Source organism: Rhinatrema bivittatum, chromosome 1 (assembly GCF_901001135.1).
Source record: "Rhinatrema bivittatum chromosome 1, aRhiBiv1.1, whole genome shotgun sequence".
Taxonomy (NCBI): Eukaryota; Metazoa; Chordata; class Amphibia; order Gymnophiona; family Rhinatrematidae; genus Rhinatrema; species Rhinatrema bivittatum.
Genome location: NC_042615.1, coordinates 751,640,119 through 751,662,519, shown reverse-complemented (window position 1 = coordinate 751,662,519; position 22,401 = coordinate 751,640,119). Strand labels below are relative to the sequence as shown.

Sequence of the window (22,401 nt, the reverse complement as noted above, 5' to 3'; positions counted from 1 at the left end):
GACAATTGCACCCTGCTCAACCAACCTAGTTCTGTCCAACTCTCCTCCACATCGATAGACCACACACCGCATGTAAGAGATCTTGGGGTGATTCTAGACAACCAACTCAACTTCACCAAGTTCGTAAATAACACCACCAAAGAATGCTTCTTCAAATTGCAAGTTTTAAAAAAACTAAAACCACTTCTACACTTCCGAGACTTACGCTTGGTACTACAAGCTATCATCCTCCCTAAACTGGACTATTGCAACTCACTCCTCCTGGGCCTGCCCGCCAGCACCATCAAACCACTTCAGATGGTTCAGAATGCGACGGCTAGAATCCTCACTAACACCAAAAAAAGGGAACACATCACCCCTATCCTCCAGAATCTTCATTGGCTGCCGGTAAAATTTAGGATACACTTCAAATCCCTTATGATGATTCATAAGGCTCTTCACAACATCTCCCCCCTCAACCTATCTTTCCAACTGCAGGAGCACACTTCCAAGAGACCGATCAGAAGTGCATACCAGAACATGCTTCACACCCAGCCGGCTAAAACCTTACTGAGGAAACAAGCTATGTCCACAGCAGGTCCCCCCCTTTGGAATCTGCTCCCACCGGACCTCCGCCAAGAACCATGCCTCTTGACTTTCAAAAAGAAGCTTAAGACTTGGCTATTCACCCAAGCTTTCCCTGAGAGCTAAAACCTGATAATACAATAGTCGTTATATATACCTATGTACATATGTTTTCTGAGTTTGGATCCTAGTTTCAGTTAACTGAGTTTTTGAATGTCTCCCTAAAAGTGTTCCTGTACACCTGTTTTAATGTATTCAGCCCCAAAGGCGACTGTTCAGTTCTATGTAAACCGGTGCGATATGTATTGTATACAGGATCATCGGTATATAAAAATAAATAAATAAATACTAAACAACTTTAGGTAATTAGCTTAACAGTATTTTGACAAAATGATATGCAATTTCAATACATTTTGTATTCTTTTTTAGGTTCATCAGTTCAGTAACAAATCAACTGAGATGGCTTTGAGGGTGGCCTCACTTGATTATCTGGGAACTGTTGCTGCACGGTTAAGGAAAGATGCAGTCTCCAGTAAAATGGACCAAGGGTCCATAAACCGGATCCTAAAACAAGTATGTCGGTATATTTTCTATAATTGATTCAACCAAATATGAATGGAAAGTGATCTGTGTACTCCCTACCCATGTAGAATAAGATTAACTTGTCTGTCTGCAAAGCTAGCTCAACATTTTAGATTCTTTCCTGGGTGATGGGGCCTTTTTGACTGTTTTATTAAAATGTAATCCACTGGAATTATAATACATTTTAATATCTGAAACTTTTGATTTTATGCTTGGTATAATTACTGACTTTCTTACCTTTCAAGATCAAAAAATGTATTGTATTATGTTTTTATCCTATTTTTCTTATTTTTAGCATCTCTCTTTCCTTTCCCAGACAATATGTCTAGTTGGCTTTTGCTTCCTCGTTGATCAACTGCTGAAATCTACAACATTAAAACACTCAGTGTTGCTCTTGTGACAGCAGGAATTACCACATAGGCAGCTACCTTCCCTCCCTGTTTGTGGCTCAGGGGCATAACTTTGACAGCATATAAAAAAGCATTGATGACTCCAGCAGACAAGAGACTTGAAACTAAATTTTCTGCACTTTAGTAGTCTATCCAATACATGGGTTTGGCTCCTATATCTGTTTTAAATATTTTAACCAAATGTTTAGCACAATTTGCCACTATATATATATGTATGTGTATATATATATATATATATATATATATATATATATATATATATATATATATCCTACCTAATAAACGAAGCTTGACCGACGTGCCGCAAATGCGCAGTAGAGAGCAGCTCTACCGCGCATGCGAGCACATCGGTCACAGTGTGCCTCTTGAAAATAAAAATGGCGCTGTAGGAGCGGCGGCCCGAAGACCCGGAGCGGCAGGAGCAGCGGCGGCGGCACCGGCCCGAAGACCCAGAGCGGCGGCGGCACCGGCCCGAAGACCCAGAGCGGCGGCGGCACCGGCCCAAAGACCCGGAGCGGCGGCCCGAAGACCCGGAGCGGCGGCCCGAAGACCCGGAGCGGCAGGAGCGGCGGCCCGAAGACCCGGAGCGGCAGGAGCGGCGGCCCGAAGACCCGGGCAGGAGCGGCGGCCGCGGTGGCCCGAAGACCCGGAGCGGCAGCGGCGGCACCGGCCCGAAGACCCGGGCAGGAGCGGCGGCCCGGAGCGGCGGCCCGAAGACCCGGAGCGGCGGCGGCATGCGCGCAAGGGAGGGACAGACGGACGGAAGGAAGTCTGTCCCTCCCTCGCGCGCATGCCGCCGCCGCTCCGGGTCTTCGGGCCGCCGCCGCTCCGGGTCTTCGGGCCGCCGCCGCTCTGGGTCTTCGGTGGAGATCGACTGAGGGGAGGGGGGAGGGAGGAGTGACTGAGGGGAGGAGGGAGGGGGGAGGGGGGAGTGACTGAGGGGAGGGGGGAGTGACTGAGGGGAGGAGGGAGGAGTGACTGAGGGGAGGGGGGGAGGGAGGAGTGACTCAGAGGAGGAGGGAGGGGAGGAGGGGGGAGTGACTGAGGGGAGGAGGGGGGAGTAGTCGCAGATGAGGGGAGTGACTGGGGTGGAGGGGGGAGATATGGACTGTGGACTGAGGGGGAGGAGGGGGGAGTGGACTGAGGGGAGTGACTGGGGGAGGGGGGAGATAGGAGTGACTGAGTGATGGAGGAGTGGGGGGAGTGACGTGAGGGGAGTGGACTGAGGGGAGAGGGCGGGAGTGACTGAGGGGAGTGAATGAGGGGAGGAGGAGGGAGTGACTGAGGGGAGTGGACTGGGGAGTGGAGGGAAGATAGGAGTGACTGGAGGGGAGGAGCGGGGGAGTGACTGAGGGAGTGACTGGGGGAGGGGAGGGGAGGATAGGAGTGACTGAGGGGAGGGAGGGGGGAGTGAGTGACTGAGGGGAGTGACTGGGGGAGGGGGGAAGATAGGAGTGGACTGAGGGAGGGAGGAGGGGGTGAGTGACTGAGGGGAGGAGGGCGGGAGGGAAGGGGGAGAGAGAGGAGTGACTGAGGGGAGAGAGTGGGGGAGGTGGGAGGGAGAATGAGGGGGAAGGAAATGATCCAAAAAAAATGTTAATGTAGCCCGTTTTAACGGGCTTAACGGCTTGTATATATATAATACACACACAGAAGCATACACAATGAAGTGAATTTTCAAAGGAGTTACATAAAAGCAGCATATATTGTAGCAATTTTCAGAAGGCCATTTACATGCATAAAACCTTTTGAAAATGTATCCTTATGGAGTAAATATTCCAAGGAGTTACATGTGTAAAATTAACAATTTACAAAAGCCCATTTATGCATGTAAGTCCTTTTGCGACTTATCTTCATAAGAGTATATGTTCATACAGTGCCAGTGGTAAGAGGAAATATTTATAAGGAAGTTATCTCATTACACATATATTATTAGATACATGCATATTGTTACTTAACTTGGATTTTCTTTTTTATTGCATGGCTCTTAATTTTTTTTTTTTGTCATCCAAATCTTTCATCATTTGGAATACTGTGCTCAATTCAAGAGACCGCAACTTCAAAGGGATGCATTACCTCCCTTTTTCTGCTGACCATTCCTCTCCCTATGCAGCCAAACATCTTTCTGGCTTTTGCCATTGCTTTATCCACTGATTCGGCCACCTTTAAGATCATCAGATACAATCACTCCCAGATCCTGCTCCTCTTTTGTGCTTAGAAGAAAGCACAAAAGAGGAGCAGTATCCTCCAATACTGTACCTCTCCCTTGGATTTTTGCAGCCCAAATGCATTATTCTGCAGTTTTTAAGCATTAAATCTTAGCTGCCATTCTCTAGACCAGAGGTTTCCAAACCTGTTCTAGGGGACCCCCAGCCAGTTGGGTTTCAGGATATCCATAATGAATGTGCATGAAATAAAATGTGCATTCTATGGAGGCAGTGCATGCAAATTTATCTCATGCATATTCATTGTGGATATCTTGAAATGCCAACTGTCTTCGGGGATCTTACAGGTTAGGTTTGGGAACTGCTGTTCTAGACCATTCCTCAAGGTTCACTAGATCCCTCATGTTTTCCACATGTTCCTGGCTGTCTACCCTGTTGCAGATTTTGGTGGTATCGGCAAAAAGATAAACCTTTCCCGACAATCCCTCGGCTGTGTCGACCTACATGCACAACCTCAGTGCACCCGGAGCGCATATTTCAGCCTCCCGGCGTATGCTTGAATGCACAAACAGGAGTTTCTTTCGGCACACACAAACCATGGCACCACCAGACAAGAAGCTTAAGGCCCAGGGCCTCTGCCCAGCATGCCACATTAGAGAGGCGCAGCACGAAGAGGATACGGCCTTGTGCATAAAGTGCAAGAAGACCCTGGGTGATCCAGCCCAAGGTCCTCCCCAGCCAATATGGGGATCTGGTTCCACCGACAGTACACCGGACCTCGCTTCTCCAGCGGGAGCCTCCCTCAAACGGGGCTTCCCGGGGACACAGTGCCTCTCAACAACAAACAAGCAATCGTAATGCAAAAAAGAGATGTTAACATATGGTCCTCATTTATAGAAATATCAGAACAAGAAGTTGAATCAATGATAAAAAATATAAACCCTGCTCCACATAAAATCGATACAATACAAACAACTGAGATAAAAAAGATTACCAATGTAGTAGCCCCAACACTAACTAATATCATAAACCTATCCCTAACTGAAGGATTAATGCCAGATACACTAAAAGGGGCAATCATTAAACCAATCATCAAAAAGAAAAACAGTGACCCACTAATTCTCATTAACTACCGCCCAGTCTCAAACCGCCCATTATTAGCAAAATTAATAGAAAAAACAGTACAGAAACAACTAGCTGAACACCTAGATGATAACATACTGTACCCGTCACAACACGGCTTCCGAAAACACTACAGCACTGAGACATTACTTCTCTCACTAACAGACAACATACTAAGAGGTTTTGATAACAGTAAACATTACATCCTTATAATGCTCGACTTATCTGCAGCCTTTGATACAGTAAACCACAGAATACTACTAAAAAGACGAAGAAATTGGATTGTGTGACAGAACAATAAACTGGTTCAGATCCTACCTAAACAACAGGTTCTTTCAAGTCCAGATAAAAAAACTCATTATCAGAAAAAATTAAACTTGAAACAGGAGTACCCCAGGGTTCAGCGCTGTCTGCTACCCTCTTTAACATATATATGCTACCCTTATGTCATCTGCTGGCAGGCCTAGGGATAATACATTACATTTACGCAGACGACATTCAATTAATTCTACCAATAGACGACACAATTGAAAAAACATTAAGTCTAGCTAACATATACCTAGACATAATTAAACAATTACTAAACCAAATGGAACTGGTTATCAACATTGACAAAACTGAATTCCTTCACCTTGAGAGACAACATACTGAAATCATTCAAACACCGATAACCCTAAGAAATAACCAAAAAATTGAGCTAGCCAAAAAAGTAAGGAATCTAGGAGTAATAATGGACCCAGAAATCAACCTGAAGCAACACATATCTATAAAAGTAAGAGAAGGCTACGCAAAACATATGGTCCTCAGAAGATTGAAACCATTACTCACACCTGCCCACTTCAGAACAGTATTGCAAACACTTATCTTTTCCAGCACTGACTACTGCAATGCACTCTTACTAGGACTCCCAAGCACATCGATAAGACCACTCCAGATACTTCAAAATACTGCAGCCAGAATACTAACGGGAAAAAAGAGGAGGGACCATATAACCGAAACTCTAGCAGACTTACATTGGTTACCCATTGAATACAGGATAAAATACAAGGCCCTATGCACCATACACAAACTAATATATGATAAAGAAGCAGACTGGCTAAACACAGCCTTACGAGAACACGTTCCACAAAAAAACTTCCGCTCAGCAAACAAAGCACTACTAACAATCCCTTCAGTAAAGTCAGCAAAATTAACCCGAGAGAAAGGGCTTTATCATTGGCTGGGCCCATACTATGGAACACGATGCCCCCTGAACTCATTTTACAGAATAATCTCAAAACTTTTAAGAAAAATGTAAAAACATGGCTCTTTAAAAAAAGCCTTCACTAAAGAGTGTGGAGAGTAGAGATTGAAAGTACAGAGTAATGCAGATGAGAATGAATTTACTCAATCCTACATTTAAGAAGTAATATCTCAAAGAGATAGTAACTCAATAATATACCTGGACTTGACCAACATTACTCAAATAATGATTTTATTTATGAAATTGTAACCGAACTTTATTGGCACCTGTTAGAATGTACGATATCCTAGATTTACTAACCTTAGTCTATGTGCCTATTTGTAAACCGTTGCGTTGGTGTATAACTTAGCGACGGTATAGAAAAATTGTTAAATAAATAAATTTAGACCCAGCATCTTTCTCCTGGGTAGAATTCTTCAAAGGCCTTCATATCTTCGTCCACATGCAACCTGTGCCTACGATAACACAGCCACAGCCTTCCCCAGAGGACCCTAATGTCCCGGGACCCTCTAAACCCAGAGAAGTGCCTCACCCGCCCTAAAGCCCTAGCTTTGGGGACACGGACACCTCGGATGAGGGTCAAGACTCCCTGGAGGAAGGAGAAATCCCTCCAGGAACGGAACCCTACCGAACCATGAGACGGTTATTCGCCAAAGACGAGCTTTCAGACCTCGTGGCTGACAGCTTGAAAGAGCTCGTTATCCCAGGCACAAGTGCTACAGGGGAACCGAAGACGAACCCCCCCCCCTCTTCGAGGGACTCCATCCGGCCCCCCCGCCATTTCCCTTTGCTGCAAGCTGTCCAACAGCAGATTGACCTGGCATGGGACTCTCCGGAGGCCACGTTCAAAGGGGGGCGGACCCTGGCAGCCACGTACCCCCTGGACCCCGCGGCAAAAGATCTCCTGGCATTCCCCAAAGTGGATGCCATGGTCTGCGCGGTCACTAAGCGCACTACCATCCCAGTCGAGGGAGGAGCGGCACTCAAGGATGCCCAGGACAGACGTCTGGAATCCATACTCAAACAGTCATTCGACGTATCAGCTATGTCGCTACAGATCGCGGCCTATTGTGCCGTGGTGACACGCGCCTGTTTATCAAAGATCAGGAACGTCACCACACCCGTCGAAGCACTAGAACCAGGAGTATCATTCCTCACTGATGCGACCTCCGACCTGGTGTGCACTGCAGCCAGAGGCATCTCGTCCATGGTGGCAGCCAGAAGGCATCTCTGGCTCCAAAGTTGGTCAGCTGACGCGACTTCCAAGACTAGACTCTCGAGAATGCCCTTTAAGGGAACCCTCCTGTTTGGAAGCGAACTGGAAAAGTTAGCCGACAAATGGGGCGAATCCTCAGTACCCGCGGCTATCGGAGGACAAGAACAAGAGAAGCCAGAGCCCCTCCCCCCGAACATGTAAGGGCAGGGGATCACAGCGCTTCAAACCATACAAAAATACATATCAAGCATCTCGCCCCGCAGGCAGGGGCCAGTCCTTTCGGATCAAACACAGCAGAAGGGGAGCCGCACCCCACAATGAAAATCAGCCGGCCCATCCCAGGAAGAAGCCATAGGGGGCAGGCTTGCCCTATTCTACCAAAGATGGGTCGAGATAACTTTGAACAAGTGGTTCCTAACCATCATTCGAGAGGGATATTATCTGGACTTCCACAACATTCCTCCGGACAAATTTGTGAAATCTCCCTGCCACGACCGCTCCAAAAGGAGGGCAGTGGAAACCACACTGACCAAATTGCTCGCCTTATAGGCCATAACACTTGTGCCCATGTAACAACAAAATACTGGGCACTATTCCATCTATTTTATCATTCCCAAGAAAGAGGGTACGTTCTGACCCATCCTGGATCTCAAATCGGTCAACCATCACCTGAAGGTCCCTCACTTCCGCATATAAACCCTATGCTCGGTCATAAGAGCGATACAGCCGGGAGAATTCCTCACATCCCTGGATCTGTCAGAAGCCTACCTGCACATCCCAGTCCACCACGAGCATCAGCATTTTCTACGCTTCGCGATCCTGGACCACCACTAACAGTTCCGGGCACTACCCTTCGGGCTAGCCACAGCTCCCCGAACATTCACCAAAATCATGGTTGTAGTGGCGGTGACACTGCGGAAAGAAGGAATCCTCATACACCCTTATCTGGACGATTGGCTGATCAGAGCAAAATCCCCAGAGGAAAGCCATCAGGCAACCAACAGAGTCAAAACTCTACTGGAGAACCTTGGGTGGGTGGTCAACACAAACAAGAGCTGTCTGCAGCCCTCCCAATCTCTGGAATACCTGGGAGTCAGGTTCGACACCAGACAAGACAAGGTTATTCTGACTCCTACAAGGAGAACAAAGCTGATGAACCAGTTGCGAAACCTGTTAATCAGTCTTCGCCCCAAGGTGTGGGACTACCTCCAAATCCTCAGCCTCATGTCATCCACACTGGAAGTGGTCCCATGGGCAAGAGTGCACATGCGGCCCCTACAGCTTTCCCTGCTGTCACGATGGAATCCGATGTCCCAGAACTACTCCGTTCGACTACAGCTCCCGGTGGAGGTTCGAACCCAGCTACAATGGTGGCTACAAGAAGACCACCTGAGCAAGGGAGTAAGGCTATCCCCACTGACCTGGATCCTGTTCACCATGGTTGCGAGTCTACGAAGGTGGGGAGCCCACTGCCAAGAACTGACCACCCAGGGGCAATGGGACAAGGAAGAGTCGGGATGGAACATCAACCGACTGGAAGCACGGGCAGTCAGGCTAGCCTGCCTGCAGTTCAGTCACAGACTCCAGGGCGAATCGGTCAGAGTCATGTCGGACAACACCACAACAGTGGCCTACATCAACCGACAGGGAGGAACTAGAAGCCAACAGGTGTCCCTGGAAATAGAACCCCTAATGGAGTGGGCGGAATCAACCCTATAAGAGATCTGAGCCGCCCACATCGCGGGAAAAGACAACATCACTGCGGACTACCTCAGCAGAGAAAGTCTAGACCCAGGGGAATGGAGGCTGTCGGCCACAGCCTTCCAGTTGATAGTAGACCGCTGGGGAAGACCAGCCATGGACCTCCTGGTAACCAGGTCCAATGCCCAAGTTCCCAACTTCTTCAGTTGCAGACGGGACCCACAATCCCAAGGGATCGATGTCCTCGTCCAGTTCTGGCCACAGGAAGTCCTGCTTATATGCCTTCCCTCCGTGGCTGCTACTGGGTGGGATCATCCGCAGGATACAACACCACAGGGGACCAGTACTTCTAGTGGCCCCGGACTGGCGAAGAAGGCCATGGTATGCAGACATGCGAAGACTACTGACAGGGAGCCCTCTCCCTCTACCTCCACACAGGGATCTGTCCAACAAGGCCCGATCCTCCACAAAGACCCAACTCGATTCTCTCTTACAGTCTGGCCATTGAGAGGACACGCCTGAAGAAGAGCGGATACTCTGGGGCGGTGATTGACATTCTGCTCCGAGCACGCAGGTTTTCCACATCTCTAACTACATACGAATATGGAGAATATTCGAAGCCTGGTGTTAAGACCGTGACATCCTCCCGCGGACAGTCAAAATTCCCATGATTCTGGAATTCCTGCAGAACGGCCTACAGAATGGGGTTGTCCCTCAACTCCATCAAAGTACAGGTGGCCGCGTTGGCCTGCTACAGAGCCAAGGTGGAGGGCGGAAGCTTAGCCTCTCACCCAGGCGTCTCCCGCTTCCTGAAAGTTGTCAAGCAGATCCGACCACCCCTAAAATGGCCTGTACCCTTATGGAATCTCAATCTAGTCTTAGATTTCCTAGAAGGAGCCTCCTTCAGACCCACCGCCTGTTCCTCCGACTACTAACTTTGAAGACTCCATTTCTAGTGGCAGTCTGTTCGGCCCATCGCATCTCCGAGCTCCAAGCACTGTCCTGTCAAGAACCATTCCTCAGGTTCACACCGGGATCCATACAGCTACGTACGGTCCCCTTCTTCCTACAAAAGTGGTTTCTCACTTCCATCTAAACCAAACCATCTCGCTACCATCGCCAGATGAGCATAAGGAATCTGAGGAATCTCACCACCTTTGCCATCTTAACGTCGGCAGATGCCTAATCCAATACCTGGAAAAGTTGGATTCCGTACAAAAGACGGACCACCTCTTCGTCCTTCACAGCGGGAAGAAATAAGGGGAAGCAGCCTCACGGGCAACCCTAGCCCACTGGATCAAAGAAGTTATCAAGGTGGCCTACGTAGAGGCAGGCAAGCCTCCACCTCTACAAGTCAAGGCCCATTCCACTAGAGCCCAGGCAGTGTCTTGGGCGGAAACCAAGATGCTGTCACCCGCTGAGATCTGTCAGGCGGCAACATGGTCCTCCATTCATACATAGAAACATAGAAATGACAGCAGAAGAAGACCAAATGGCCCATCCAGTCTGCCCAGCAAGCTTTCCACTTTATTTATTTTTTCCTCATGCTTATCTGTTACTATTGGGCCCCCCCCCCATCAGCAACCCCCTGGGCCAGTTTCCCTCCACCCCCGCCATCGATGTAGAGAGCAGCGCTGGAGCTGCATCCAAGCGAAACATCCAGCTCAATTGGTCAGGAGTAGCAACTGCTGCAATAAGCAAGTTACTCCCACGCTTGTTTACCCAGCCTGTGCCATTCAGTCCTTGTTAGTTGTCTGAATATAATTCCTCTTTTCTTTATTCCCCCCCTGCTGTTGAAGCAGTGTGTTGCGCTGGATATGTATTCCCAGTGAAGTATACGGCTTAATTGATTCAGGGTAGTAACCGCCGTAACAAGCAAGCTACTCCCATAATTATTTGTTTGCCCAGACTATGTAATTCATTCCTTGTTGGTTGTTGCCTGAATATAAATCCTCTTTTCCTCTTTCCCCCCCTGCCGTTGAAGCATAGAACTATACTGGATATGTACTGAAAGTAAAGTATCAGTCTTTCCCCCCTGCCATTGAAGCAGAGAGCTATGCTGGATATGCATTGAAGTGAAGTATCAGACTTATTTGGGTTGGGGTAGTAACCGCCGCAACAAGCAAGCTACTCCCTGTTTTTTTTGTGAATGCAAATCCTTTTTTTCCACATTTCCTCTTGCCATTGAAGCATAGAGCAATGCCGGAGTTGCATTGACAGTGAGTGCGTTTATTGAATATGGGTATTAATCTCCAGGTAGTAGCCGTAATTCCCACAAGCTACCCCCATGCCTCTTCTCTTCATTCACATCCTTTAGACTTTATGGATCCACAGTATTTATCCCACGCAATTTTGAAGTCCTTCACAGTTTTGGTCTTCACTTCCTCCGGAAGGGCATTCCAGGCATCCACCACCCTCTCTGTGAAGAAATACTTCCTGACATTGGTTCTGAGTCTTCCTCCCTGGAGTTTCAAATCGAGACCCCTGGTTCTGCTGATTTTTTTCCAATGGAAAAGGTTTGTCATTGTCTTTTTAGATCATTTAAACCTTCTCTAGATTCTATCGCCTGGATGTTCAGGCTCGGGAGGACACAGCATTCGCAAGGGCAGTACTAAGTGGGCCATGGGCAGCCTCCCACCCGGCTCAAGAGTAGCTTTTGTACATCCCATTGGTCCTGAGTCCATCAACTACATGCTAGGAAATGGAGAAATTACTTACCTGATAATTTCGTTTTCCTTAGTGTAGACAGATGGACTCAGCATCCCGCCCACAGCTGCCGACAATCACGGAACCCTCGGGAAACAATCCCCGAGAACAAGACAAACACGGGTAAGCCAAGCTTTTCTCTAATTAGGACACCTATACCTACCGGGTGTCGGCGCTTTTCGGTTGAGTACCCTGGTGGTCTCCAGCTATAACCACATCAACCAGTTCAAGTTAATCAAGTTAGCTAAGTTATGCAAGTTATTCAGTCACATATTTATCCACAATTACTTTTCGAAGAGAATACTGAAGAGCATGGCGTCTCGCAGGGGTATATGTACTAGGGTTGACGTCAGATTGAAATCTGATCCGTCTCCAACTGCTATCAGGAGCACACTATACCCATTGGTCCTGAGTCCATCTGTCTACACTAAGGAAAATGAAATTATAAGGTAAGTAATTTCTCCATTTTGAAGATTTTTGATGTATTCTCCCTTTGAACCATTATGTTTCACATCTCTTTATTTTTTTGCTTTCACAGTTTTTTTTTCATTGCTGTATGTTCAGCAAGAATAATTAGTGAATTAAGTACGTTAAATGAGATGTCTTTGTCTACATTGATTCCTCAAGACATAGTTGTGATATGTGCTTTTCCATCATTTGTTCCAAAAATTAATGCTGCTTTTTGTTTACATCAAGGGACTGTTGCATGCGTCTTAATCCTAGTTCGTGCAAGGGGAATGTTTTAGAAGTCTAAAGACTTATAAAGTTAATTTACAAAGAACACACACTTTTGGAAAATCTGAATATTTATTCTATATCAAGCAAGCAAAAAAGTTCTGCCAGCCTCAAAGCCATCACTTTTTAATTGATTTTGATGTATTTTGGAAGAATATAAAACACAAACCTGTTCCTTCATTTATTAACATTTTACAACCTTATTAGCTACTTCCTATCTAGAAGATGCAAGCATCTTTTGAAGAGATCTGCAAAGCTATAGTTTTGAGTTTCATACACATCTTCATTAAACATTGTAGACAAATAAGTGGTCATCAGCTAATGCCAAGTTTGGAAGAATGGTTCTTTAAGCTTGATCATTTCATGCCCTTGAGGTGCTTTATTTGTCAGTCTCTTGGTTCCAGGCTATGAAAACGAAATAGCATAGGAATTTCATCATCCCTGTACATACCCGTATCAGTCCAGACTCCTGGGTTTATGCATCCCTGCCAGCAGATCGAGATAGAGAAAGTTTCACTGACACTGCTTCATAACCCCTGGTGCCTCCTGCAGTTCCTCAGTATTTTTCTGTCTCCAGCAGATAGTGGATGGTGCATAACCTGCAGTTCTACAGTCTGGAGAGTTTTTTTTTCTGGTGTTTTGAGCTTTCCTCCCAGGGGGGTTTGGTCCTGGTGGATCCTTCCTTGTCTGGTTGAGGTGGACGAGCTGGGGGTCGATGTTCCTTTTGTACGCTCAGTCCATGATCCGTGGGGTGTAAACCTAGTGGTCCAGATCCCTCTCCGTCACAAGGCTGCTCAGGCGGCTTTAGGCTTAGGGCAGCCGAGTGTCTGTGTGCCTCTTCTTTTTTTCATCAGGCTGATCCTCCTACAGTGCTGGACAACTTTGTTTTCCATGCTTAGCCGATTTAGTAAAGTTAATTTAAAAAAAAAAAAAGGTAAAAAGGCAGAGAAGGAACAAGGAGTTGAGGTAAGCGACAGCTCTCTGCTCAGTAGAGGCAGCAGTAAGGAGCGCAGAACTTTCTGCGCTTTTCCGTTTTCTTTTTCCTTTTCTTAGAGCGGGGGTTTTTCTCCATTGTGCTATGGTGTGCGGCTCTGTGTGCCACTCGTCTGAGCTGGCTGGGCCTCTGTGCCGCATGTGTGTCGGGGAAGAAGGGCTATCGGAGGGGCCGGTGCAGGCGAAACGGTCGTGTCAGCTTTCAGGCTCTCCCGCGGCTTCTCTACTCGTGCACCGGGGTTTTGAGCAGGTCGAGACCTCCGTCAGCTCAGGAATGGCGGCCATTTTGAATTAACATGCATTGCTGCCCGCGAAGATGAGGGGAGGGGAAGGCTGACTTCTTTGGATCTCACTGAGGCATACTTATATATCCCTATTCGCCTGGATCACCAGCGTTTTCTGAGATTTATGGTGCTGGGTCTTCATTTCCAGTTTCAGGCTCTACCCTTTGGGCTGGCCATGGTGCCACACACATTCACCAAAGTAATGGTGGTGGTTCCAGCAGCATTATGGCGCAAGGGAGTGCTGGTACACCCTTACCTGGACGACTGGCTAATCAAGGCAAAGTCGGAGGACAGTTGTCACTCTGTGATGCAGAAGGTGATAGATACTCTGGAATCCCTAGGTTGGATGGTAAATTTGTCAAAGAGCCACCTGATCCCATCTCAGACTCTTGACTATTTGGGAGCCCGGTTCGACACACTGAAAGGCAAGGTGTTTCTGATGGAGGAGAGAGTGTGCAAGTTACAGAGTCAAGTCCGGTGCTTGTTGATTTTGCAAGTTCCCAGAGCCAGGGATTTTTTGCAGGTTCTGGACTCGATGGCTTCAACACTGTAGTTGGTATCATAGGCCTTTGTGCATATGAGACCGCTGCAGAGGACTCTGCTGGCACAGTGGAATCCTTTGTCAGAGGAGTTTCATCTCCCCGTGCCTCTTGAGGGTTATGCATGGGGACAGTCTGTCGTGGTGGATGCTAATGTCCAATCTAGTTCGTGGTGTTAATCTGGATGTCTCGGATTGGGTAATTCTTAGTACCAATGCCAGTCTCTCTGGATGGGAAGCAGTATGTCAGCGACAGTCAGCCCAGGACACTTGGTCTGCGGAGGAAGCCTCTTGGTCTATCAAACGCTTAGACCAAGGCAGTGAGGTTAGCATTACTTGCCTTTCTGCCCTTAGTTCAAGGTCAGTCGGTGAGGGTCTTGTCAGAACATGCGATCGGTGGCCCAGGAGGCTCAGGAGTTAATTCTTTGAGTGGAACAGCACTTGGTCCAGATAGCGGTGTCACACATAGCGGGGATAGAAAATGTCCAAAAGGATTTTTCTAAGTTGCAGTTTGCTAGATCCAGGGGAATGGGAGTTGTCTGAGACAGCGATGCAGCTCATCCGAGAGAGGTGGGACTGTCCCCATGTGGATCTAATGGCGACTTGTCTCATTGCAAAGGCGCCTCACTTTTTCAGCTGAAGACGAGAGTACGGGGCCAGGGGACTTGACGCTCTGGTTCTACCCTGGCCTCGGGAGGTTCTACTTTACGTGTTTCCGCCTTGGCCTCTGGTAGGCAGGGTTTTGCCTTGTATAGAGAGACAGCCAGGCAAATTGGTGTTGGTAGCCCCGGAGTGGCCTCGTTGGCCGTGGTTCATGGATCTGGTCAACATGGCAAAACATGGACCGCTATGCTTCAGCCGTCTTCCGCACCTTCTTCGTCAGGGTCCTGTATTTTCAAACCAGGCCGATCTCTTTTGTCTATTGGCTTGGCTTTTGAGAGGCAGTGTTTGAGATGAAAAGCGTACCTGGAGATGGTCATCGCTACTCTTCTGCAAACTAGATGGACTTATACGTCGTTGTCATATGTCTGCGTATGGAAAGTTTTTGAGGCCTGGGGTATTTCTAATGGCGTGCAGTCCTTACAGTCTTCAGTTTCTCAGATTTTATCTTTTCTTCAAGAAGGTTTGGTCAAAGGCCCGGCTTTCAGTTCTCTGAGGGTTCAGTAGCGGTCCTTGCTTGTCTGCGAGGTAAACTGGAAGATTGCTCACTGTCTTCTCATCCTGATGTGGTAAGGTTTCTTCGGGGGCGGGGGATATGGGGGGGGGTTAAGAATTTGCGCCCTGCAGTAAGGATTGTTTGTCCATCCTGGAATCTTAATCTCCTTCTCCGAAGTTTGTGTGAAGCTCCTTTTGAGCCTCTCCGCAGAGCGATGCTTAAGGATATGACAGTAAAGGTTGTTTTTCTAGTGGCCATTTGTTCCACAAGGAGAATCTCTGAGTTGCAGACTTTTGTCTTGCCGGTATCCATTCCTACAGATTTCAGACTCAGGACTGTCTTTGCGGATAGTGCCCTCTTTTCACATAAATCAGTCAGTGGAGCTTCCGGCTTTTCCAGATTTGGACTCTTCTGCGCTTCATGCGCGGGAGCTTAAGCTTTTGGATGTTCATAGAGCTTTGTTGAAATATCTCAAGGTAACAAATGATTTTAGGAAGCCTGATCATCTTTTCATTTTATGGAGTGGGTCGAAGAAAGGTACCCAGGCTTCCAAGGCTACCATTGTGAGGGGAGGCTCAAGGAGACAGGTCTTCATACATTCTCAAGGGGCATCAGGTGCCAGAAGGCTTGAGGGCTCACTCTACACAGTCTTGGGCGGTCTCGTGGGTGGAGGCTCAGCTGGTTTCACCACAGGAGATTTGCAGAGCAGTTACTTGGAAATCGCTGCATACTTTTGCAAGCACTATTGTCTAAATATAGGAGATCAGGAAACTCGATCGTTTGGTCAGAGTGTTTTGAGAGCGGGACTCTCCAGGTCCCATGCTAAGTAGAGAGCTTTGGTACATCCCAGGAGTCTGGACTGATCCGGGTACGTTCAGGGAAAGGAAAATTGGTTCTTATCTGCTAATTTTCGTTCCTGTAGTACCACAGATCAGTCCAGAACCCACCCGATCTATGGAAGTGGAGAGGAGTCCGCTCAGCTATAATATCTTGATACAGATTACAGTTTTTTCATGGAATGGAATACAGACTTATTTATTTATTTATAACTTTTCTATACCGAGGTTCAGGTAACAGAGTTACTAATCACTTCGGTTTACATTCAACATCAAACGAAACAATGACATAATGTATGTCTTACAATGAACAAGGACTTGTTGGAAAAGTTTTTTTGTACTAAATTTGTTAAATTGTTTTTGGATGTTTTTACAAGTTTAGCAAGTGTTTTGTGCTTGGGTACAGGTAAATACTGAGGAACTGCAGGTGGCACCAAGGGTTAACTTAGAAATTTTATTAGAGGATTTATTTTGTATTTGGAAATTACTTCAAGAACCCTCAATCCCCAGTGTCATCTGGTTACACTCAGCTGAGGAAATCCATCTTAGCAAAATATCAGAAGTACATAATTATCATTTATCACAGTTTTGGAATTTTCAGTGCTTGTTCTGGCTTCTTTATGGATCACTGTCTGTCCAAACCCATTAAGTTCTTCTGGTTTATTTCCATTTTGAAATGTGTAAGTTAACTTTTAAATGAAGAGATAACTAACGTGTAGCACATCCCCTAATTTGGGAGAGCTGTAGTCCACTCTTTGACTCTTCTTTTGACATGTGTTCAGCAAGAGGGGCCCTAGCAAGAGCCTAAATTCCACCAGTGTAGATCTCAAGATCATTAGTGCTTGCAAGCTGTTTCACCAATGTCAAGGTGGTGGTCACAAGCGTGTATTATATAGATTTCCTAATCATCTTACAGACCAATCCAGGTGGATAGATTTTACTCCCCTACCAGCAGATGGAAACAGAGATCAACTGTTTTTATGATGTCATCCCTTATAGGGTTGTGTGTCACCTGCAGTTGTCCAGTATTTCTCTGTCTCCAGTAGATGATAGGAGTGTAGTCCTGCAGCGAGAAGTTGTGGTGGACAAATTGCAACCCAGAAAGTTGTTGGTCTTCTACAGCCTCCCTATTCTGGTTGAGTAGGGATAGGTCTGTGGCCCTTGTTTAGCTTGACCCTCTCCTTGAGTGGGAATTGAAAGCCAGTGGTGCTGGTTCCCTCTCCTGTCCTCCTGCCTCTCATTTCTTCTTTTCTCCCTGGGCTACTCTTGGTAGAGGACTAAGCCTCAGGTTGTCAAGCAGCAAAATCCGGGCAGTGGTCCTTTTCTGAGGAAGGTATCCCTTAAACTTTTTTTCTCTCACAGCGTGTGTCTGCTTGTGCAATAAAGTTATAAAGAAAGAAAGTAAAGGGTGGGTTGAATGAAAGGCTTGCTTTCTCCATTGGCGACTGCCTTGACCTTTGCCCAGGGAACTTGTGCTGTAGCATGATGAAAAGGAAGGGAGTAAGAGGCAGTTGATTATGGCTTTACATTTTTTTTTCTGCAGCAGTGTGGCTGCTCCCATGGAGCGCAGGAAATGCTTCAATTCATGTAGGTACTGGCGTGGGAGCTCTGCATCACCGGTTCTATACCGTGTTTGTGCAACAGACTAAATCTGGTGTGGTTCCTGAGCCTGGCCTTGCCGGAAGGGACCCTGCAAGGGCAGGGACTGTGGTCATTTTAGATTCCATCTTGTGTAGCAACACTGGATGCAGAGAGCCCTTCTCTGAGTCTCTCATTCTTTTATATGCAGAGAGTGACCAGGTAGAATCACGAGAGATAAGCAGTTGAGTTATCTTTGTCTGAGGACTTGGCTCAGGCTTCCTTAGCTCCTTTCTTTCTGGAGTTTGTGGTGCTTATGTACCAGGTTTTTTAAATTAAGCAGGGATTTGCTGCACGTCATTCCCGGTCTGGATTTTGTTGCATCCTCTGGTATACCTACTGAGCTGAAGAGTGCCAGGAGGGAATCTGACCTTAATCTGGAAGGGATCTTGCTGATTTCAGAGGCAGGGACCTCGCTTCTATGAGGTTAGTGAGCCAGAAGTGGATCCTCTGGAAGAGGGGGAGATCCCTGCTGCAGAGGAAGATAATCTGTGTGTGATTCTGCTGTTCAGGAGAGAGTTGTTGTCAGCTATGATTACCCAGGCAAGATAGAGCTTGGCATAGTGGAAGAGTATGCAGAGCCCACCAAGAAGGGAGGATTCTATTTTGGAAGGTCTCAGAAGTCCCAGCTAAGGCTTTTCCCTTTCATAGAGTAAATGAGGCCTTGGTCTCTGCAGTGTGGGACACTCCGGAAGGTGGACTGAAGAAGAGAAGAACTGATGAAGTTCCCTATAGTGAACACCTTGGTCTATGCAGTCACAAAAAAAGACCATAATCCTGATGAAAGGGAATGCTGCCCTTAAGGATGCTCAGGATGGAAAGAGATTTATCTTAGACTTTTGAGGTGGCAGCTTTGGCATTACGAGCAGCCACTTGTAGTAGCTATGCATTGGGTACAAAAGATTCCAGTGGACAGTACTGATGATGGGCTAACAACCAGAGAGACTGGAAGCTGGTCTTGCCTTTATTGCAAAAATCCGCTATGATTTGATTAAAACCTCAGCCAAACATTTGCTGTAGCTGTGTAATTGATCTATAGATGTAACCTCCAAGACAAGACTGAGTAAGCTACCCTTCCTGGGTATACTTCTCTTTTGGGAGAACCTAGACAAGCTGGTGAAGATCCTGGGAGAGAATAAGTTGTATAGGTTGCCAGAGGATAAGCCCAAGGGCTCTCAGAATGGTTTCCTAGCAGGCACAAATTTCTGGAGGTAAGGCATTACAGGTCTAGAAGAAAACATCCACTCAAAAAGGACATGTTGGCAGCAGATCTCAGTTCTTTTGTGCAGGAAGAAGGAACTTGAGGGATGGTAGCACAGAATGGTCCAAGAGTTCACAATGAATTGCAAAGGTTTCACTTCCCAATTCAGCGAATTTGGGGGTCAGCTATCCCAGTTTTACGGGGAGTGAATGCAAATCTCATTGGACCAATGAATCACTTCAATTGTACGAGAGGGTTACACCTTAAGAGTTTTCATGACGATTGCCAGAAGCTTTTCTGATCTTCTGTTGCTATTTGCTAGTAAAGAGAAAAAGTAAAGGTCACTCTGAATCGCCTTCTTCAGTTGGTTGCAATAGTTCCAGTTCCAAAGCAGGCAATAGTTCCAGTTCCAAAGCAGGCAAAGTTCTTGGAGGAGACGTCCATTACCTGCTATTAATTAAGTTGACTTAGAAAATAGCCACTGCTATTACTAGCAACGGTAACATGGAATAGACTTAGTTTTTGGGTACTTGCCAGGTTCTTATGGCCTGGATTGGCCACTGTTGGAAACAGGATGCTGGGCTTGATGGACCCTTGGTCTGACCCAGTATGGCATGTTCTTATGTTCTAAAGGGACAAGAAAGGTATTCCATTTACTTCATAGTTCCCAAGAAGGAGTGCAGTGAGCACTGGGTGTCTCTCACGCTGAGTGTTGGACATCAATATGCAGCAGCCAAGGTAACTGAGGGGCCGATGCAATAATCTTCGCGGAAAGTGGGCACTGACTTTTCAAGGGGGTGCCATGCAATATGTAAATTAGGGGGTCGCGCTAGGAAGGAGGCGCTAGGGTTGCTTGTGCAACCTTAGTGTCTCCTTGCTAACGCGACCCACCACGGCTGCCGGTTATGAAGACCGACGCCAGTAAACTCAGCATCAGTTTTCATAACCTGCCAGTAATGAAAACGGCGGCCATTTTCATTACTGGCAGACAGCATCCTGTTTCCAACAGAGGCCAAACCAGGCCACAAGAACCTGGCAAGTACCCAAAAACTAAATCTATTCCATGTTACCGTTGCTAGTAATAGCAGTGGCTATTTTCTAAGTCAACTTAATTAATAGCAGGTAATGGACTTCTCCTCCAAGAATTTATCCAAACCTTTTTTGAACCCAGCTACACTAACCACATCCTCTGGCAACAACTTCCAGAGCTTTATTGTGCGTTGAGTGAAAAAGAATTTTCTCTGATTAGTCTTAAAGCTGCAGTAACCCCACTATCCAAGAAAACCCCTATTGATCCCTCTGATTCTAATAATTTTTGCCTAGTATTATCCTTGCCATTCCTCTCTTAACAGGTTGAAAGAGTAAGAATTGTGGGAGAGCGGGCGCTCCGTGTTGAGCGCCCGCTCTCCCGACGTGCAGCCAGCCACCTCTCCTGGGTGCATGATTCTTTATTTAAATGAGGGGGTCGCGCTAATAAGGAGGTGCTAGGGACAATTATGCGTCCCTAGTGTCTCCTTAGCATAGAGGTGGTTGTCAGCGGGTCCCGACAGCCATTGCTCTATTGTGGCGGTTTTTGAACCCGCTGACAGCCACAGGTTAGGAAAACGGACGCCAGTAAAACTGAGCCGCACATTTTAGGGTAGATTTTAAAAGGGTGCGTATGCGCGTCCATGTGCGCGTGCTCTAAAATGCTTCCTGTTCCATGTGCAGGTCCCCAGAGGCAGGCAGAGCTCCAGAGTTTCAATGCATGGATGAGACGATGGTGCAGGGAGGAGGGATTCAGTTTTGTAAGGAACTGGGGAAACATTTGGGGAAGGGGGAGACTTTTTCGAAAGGATGGGCTCCACCTTAACCAGAGTGGAACCAAGCTGCTGGCACTAACTTTCAAAAGTGAGATAGAACAGTTTTTAAACTGGAACAAGGGGGAAAGCTGACACTCACTCAGCAGTGCATGATTCGGAGAAAGATATCCCTGAAGGATACTAATGAAACAGAAGAGTTAGGTCATCCCAACAGAGAGGTTCCAATAAAAGCAAACACAGTCCAGGTTCTTGTGGCCTGGATTGGCCACTGTTGGAAGCAGGATGCTGGGCTTGATGGACCCTTGGTCTGACCCAGTATGGCATTTTCTTATGTTCTTATATGTAAAAAATCACCGAAGCTAATGATTTCCAAATTATCCCTAACAAGTGAAAAGCAGGTTGTTAATACGAACAAAATACACACTTTGAAATGTCTGTATGCCAATGCCAGAAGTCTAAGAATTAAGATGGGAGAGTTAGAGTGTACAGCAGTAAATGATGAGATTGACGTAATTGGCATCACAGAGACTTGGAAAGAGGATAACCAATGGGACAAAGCTATATATGGGTATAAATTATATCACAATGATAGGGAGGATCAACTTGATGGGGGTGTGGCACTTTATGCCCGGAGGGTATAGAGTCCAACAGGATAAAGATCGTATAAGAGACTAAATGCTCAGTAGAATCTATATATTTCCTAGTGTGTAGCCAGATGGACTCAGAACAAGTGGGTATAGTGTGCTCGTGCTAGCAGTTGGAGACGGATCTGACGTCAGCACGGGTACATATACCCCCACAGGAAGCGAAGCAACTCAGTAATTTCCGTCTCCAAAGCAGTTTGGAGCTCCTGCACGCTCGCTGAACTTGTTTTCCAAATCTACTTTCTACTTTCTACTTACAAATTTCTCAGAAGACGAGCCCCGCACTCCTGCAGTGATACCCTCGGGTCCCTCCCCCAGTTGAGTTTCCCAGGGTGATTTCCGCGATCCCCCGGAGGTCTATGCCTCGGTCCGGTGGCCGAATCGCGGCAGGGATCTAGCCCCCGAGCGAGAAGGGCTCGGGTCGGGCTGAGAGGCGCCTCGGTCCCGGCGTGGACTTAGCCCCGAGCGAGACGAGTTCGGCGGCTTAGAGGCAGCGGGTGCATTTCCTCAAGCGCGGCGGTGAAGGTACTTCTCCTCTCCCCCCGCAGCCGGAGACCGCCCGGGTTACAGCCGGGAAGCGCTGAGGATCAGGTGAGGCGTACATCTCTTACTTTATGGTCTCCGAGGTATGAGGATCGGCGGCGTGGCCTGTATGTGGCACGCCGTGGAGGTTGCCATTTTGTCTGCCTATTGTTCTTGATTTCCTGCAGGATGGGCTTCAGAAGGGTCTCTCCCTAAGCTCCATCAAGGTTCAGGTGGCTGCGCTGTCTTGCTACGGTCCCAGGAGGGATGGCAAGACCATTGTCACGCACCCAGATGTTTCCCGCTTCCTGAAAGGAGTCAAGCACATTCGTCCGCCACTGAA

General features: G+C 47.2%; 1 protein-coding gene across 4 annotated transcripts in view; it reads left to right on the top strand.

Annotated features, from left to right (window-relative positions):
• NIPBL (NIPBL cohesin loading factor) overlaps positions 1 to 22,401 on the top strand; it is a 1,214,062-nt gene that overhangs the window by 706,326 nt on the left and 485,335 nt on the right. For all 4 annotated transcript variants that reach the window (XM_029578690.1, XM_029578673.1, XM_029578682.1 and 1 more), the window contains one exon: positions 994 to 1,137. In XM_029578690.1, the coding sequence (XP_029434550.1) occupies positions 994 to 1,137 (144 nt within the window). The remainder of the gene's footprint in view (positions 1 to 993; positions 1,138 to 22,401) is intronic.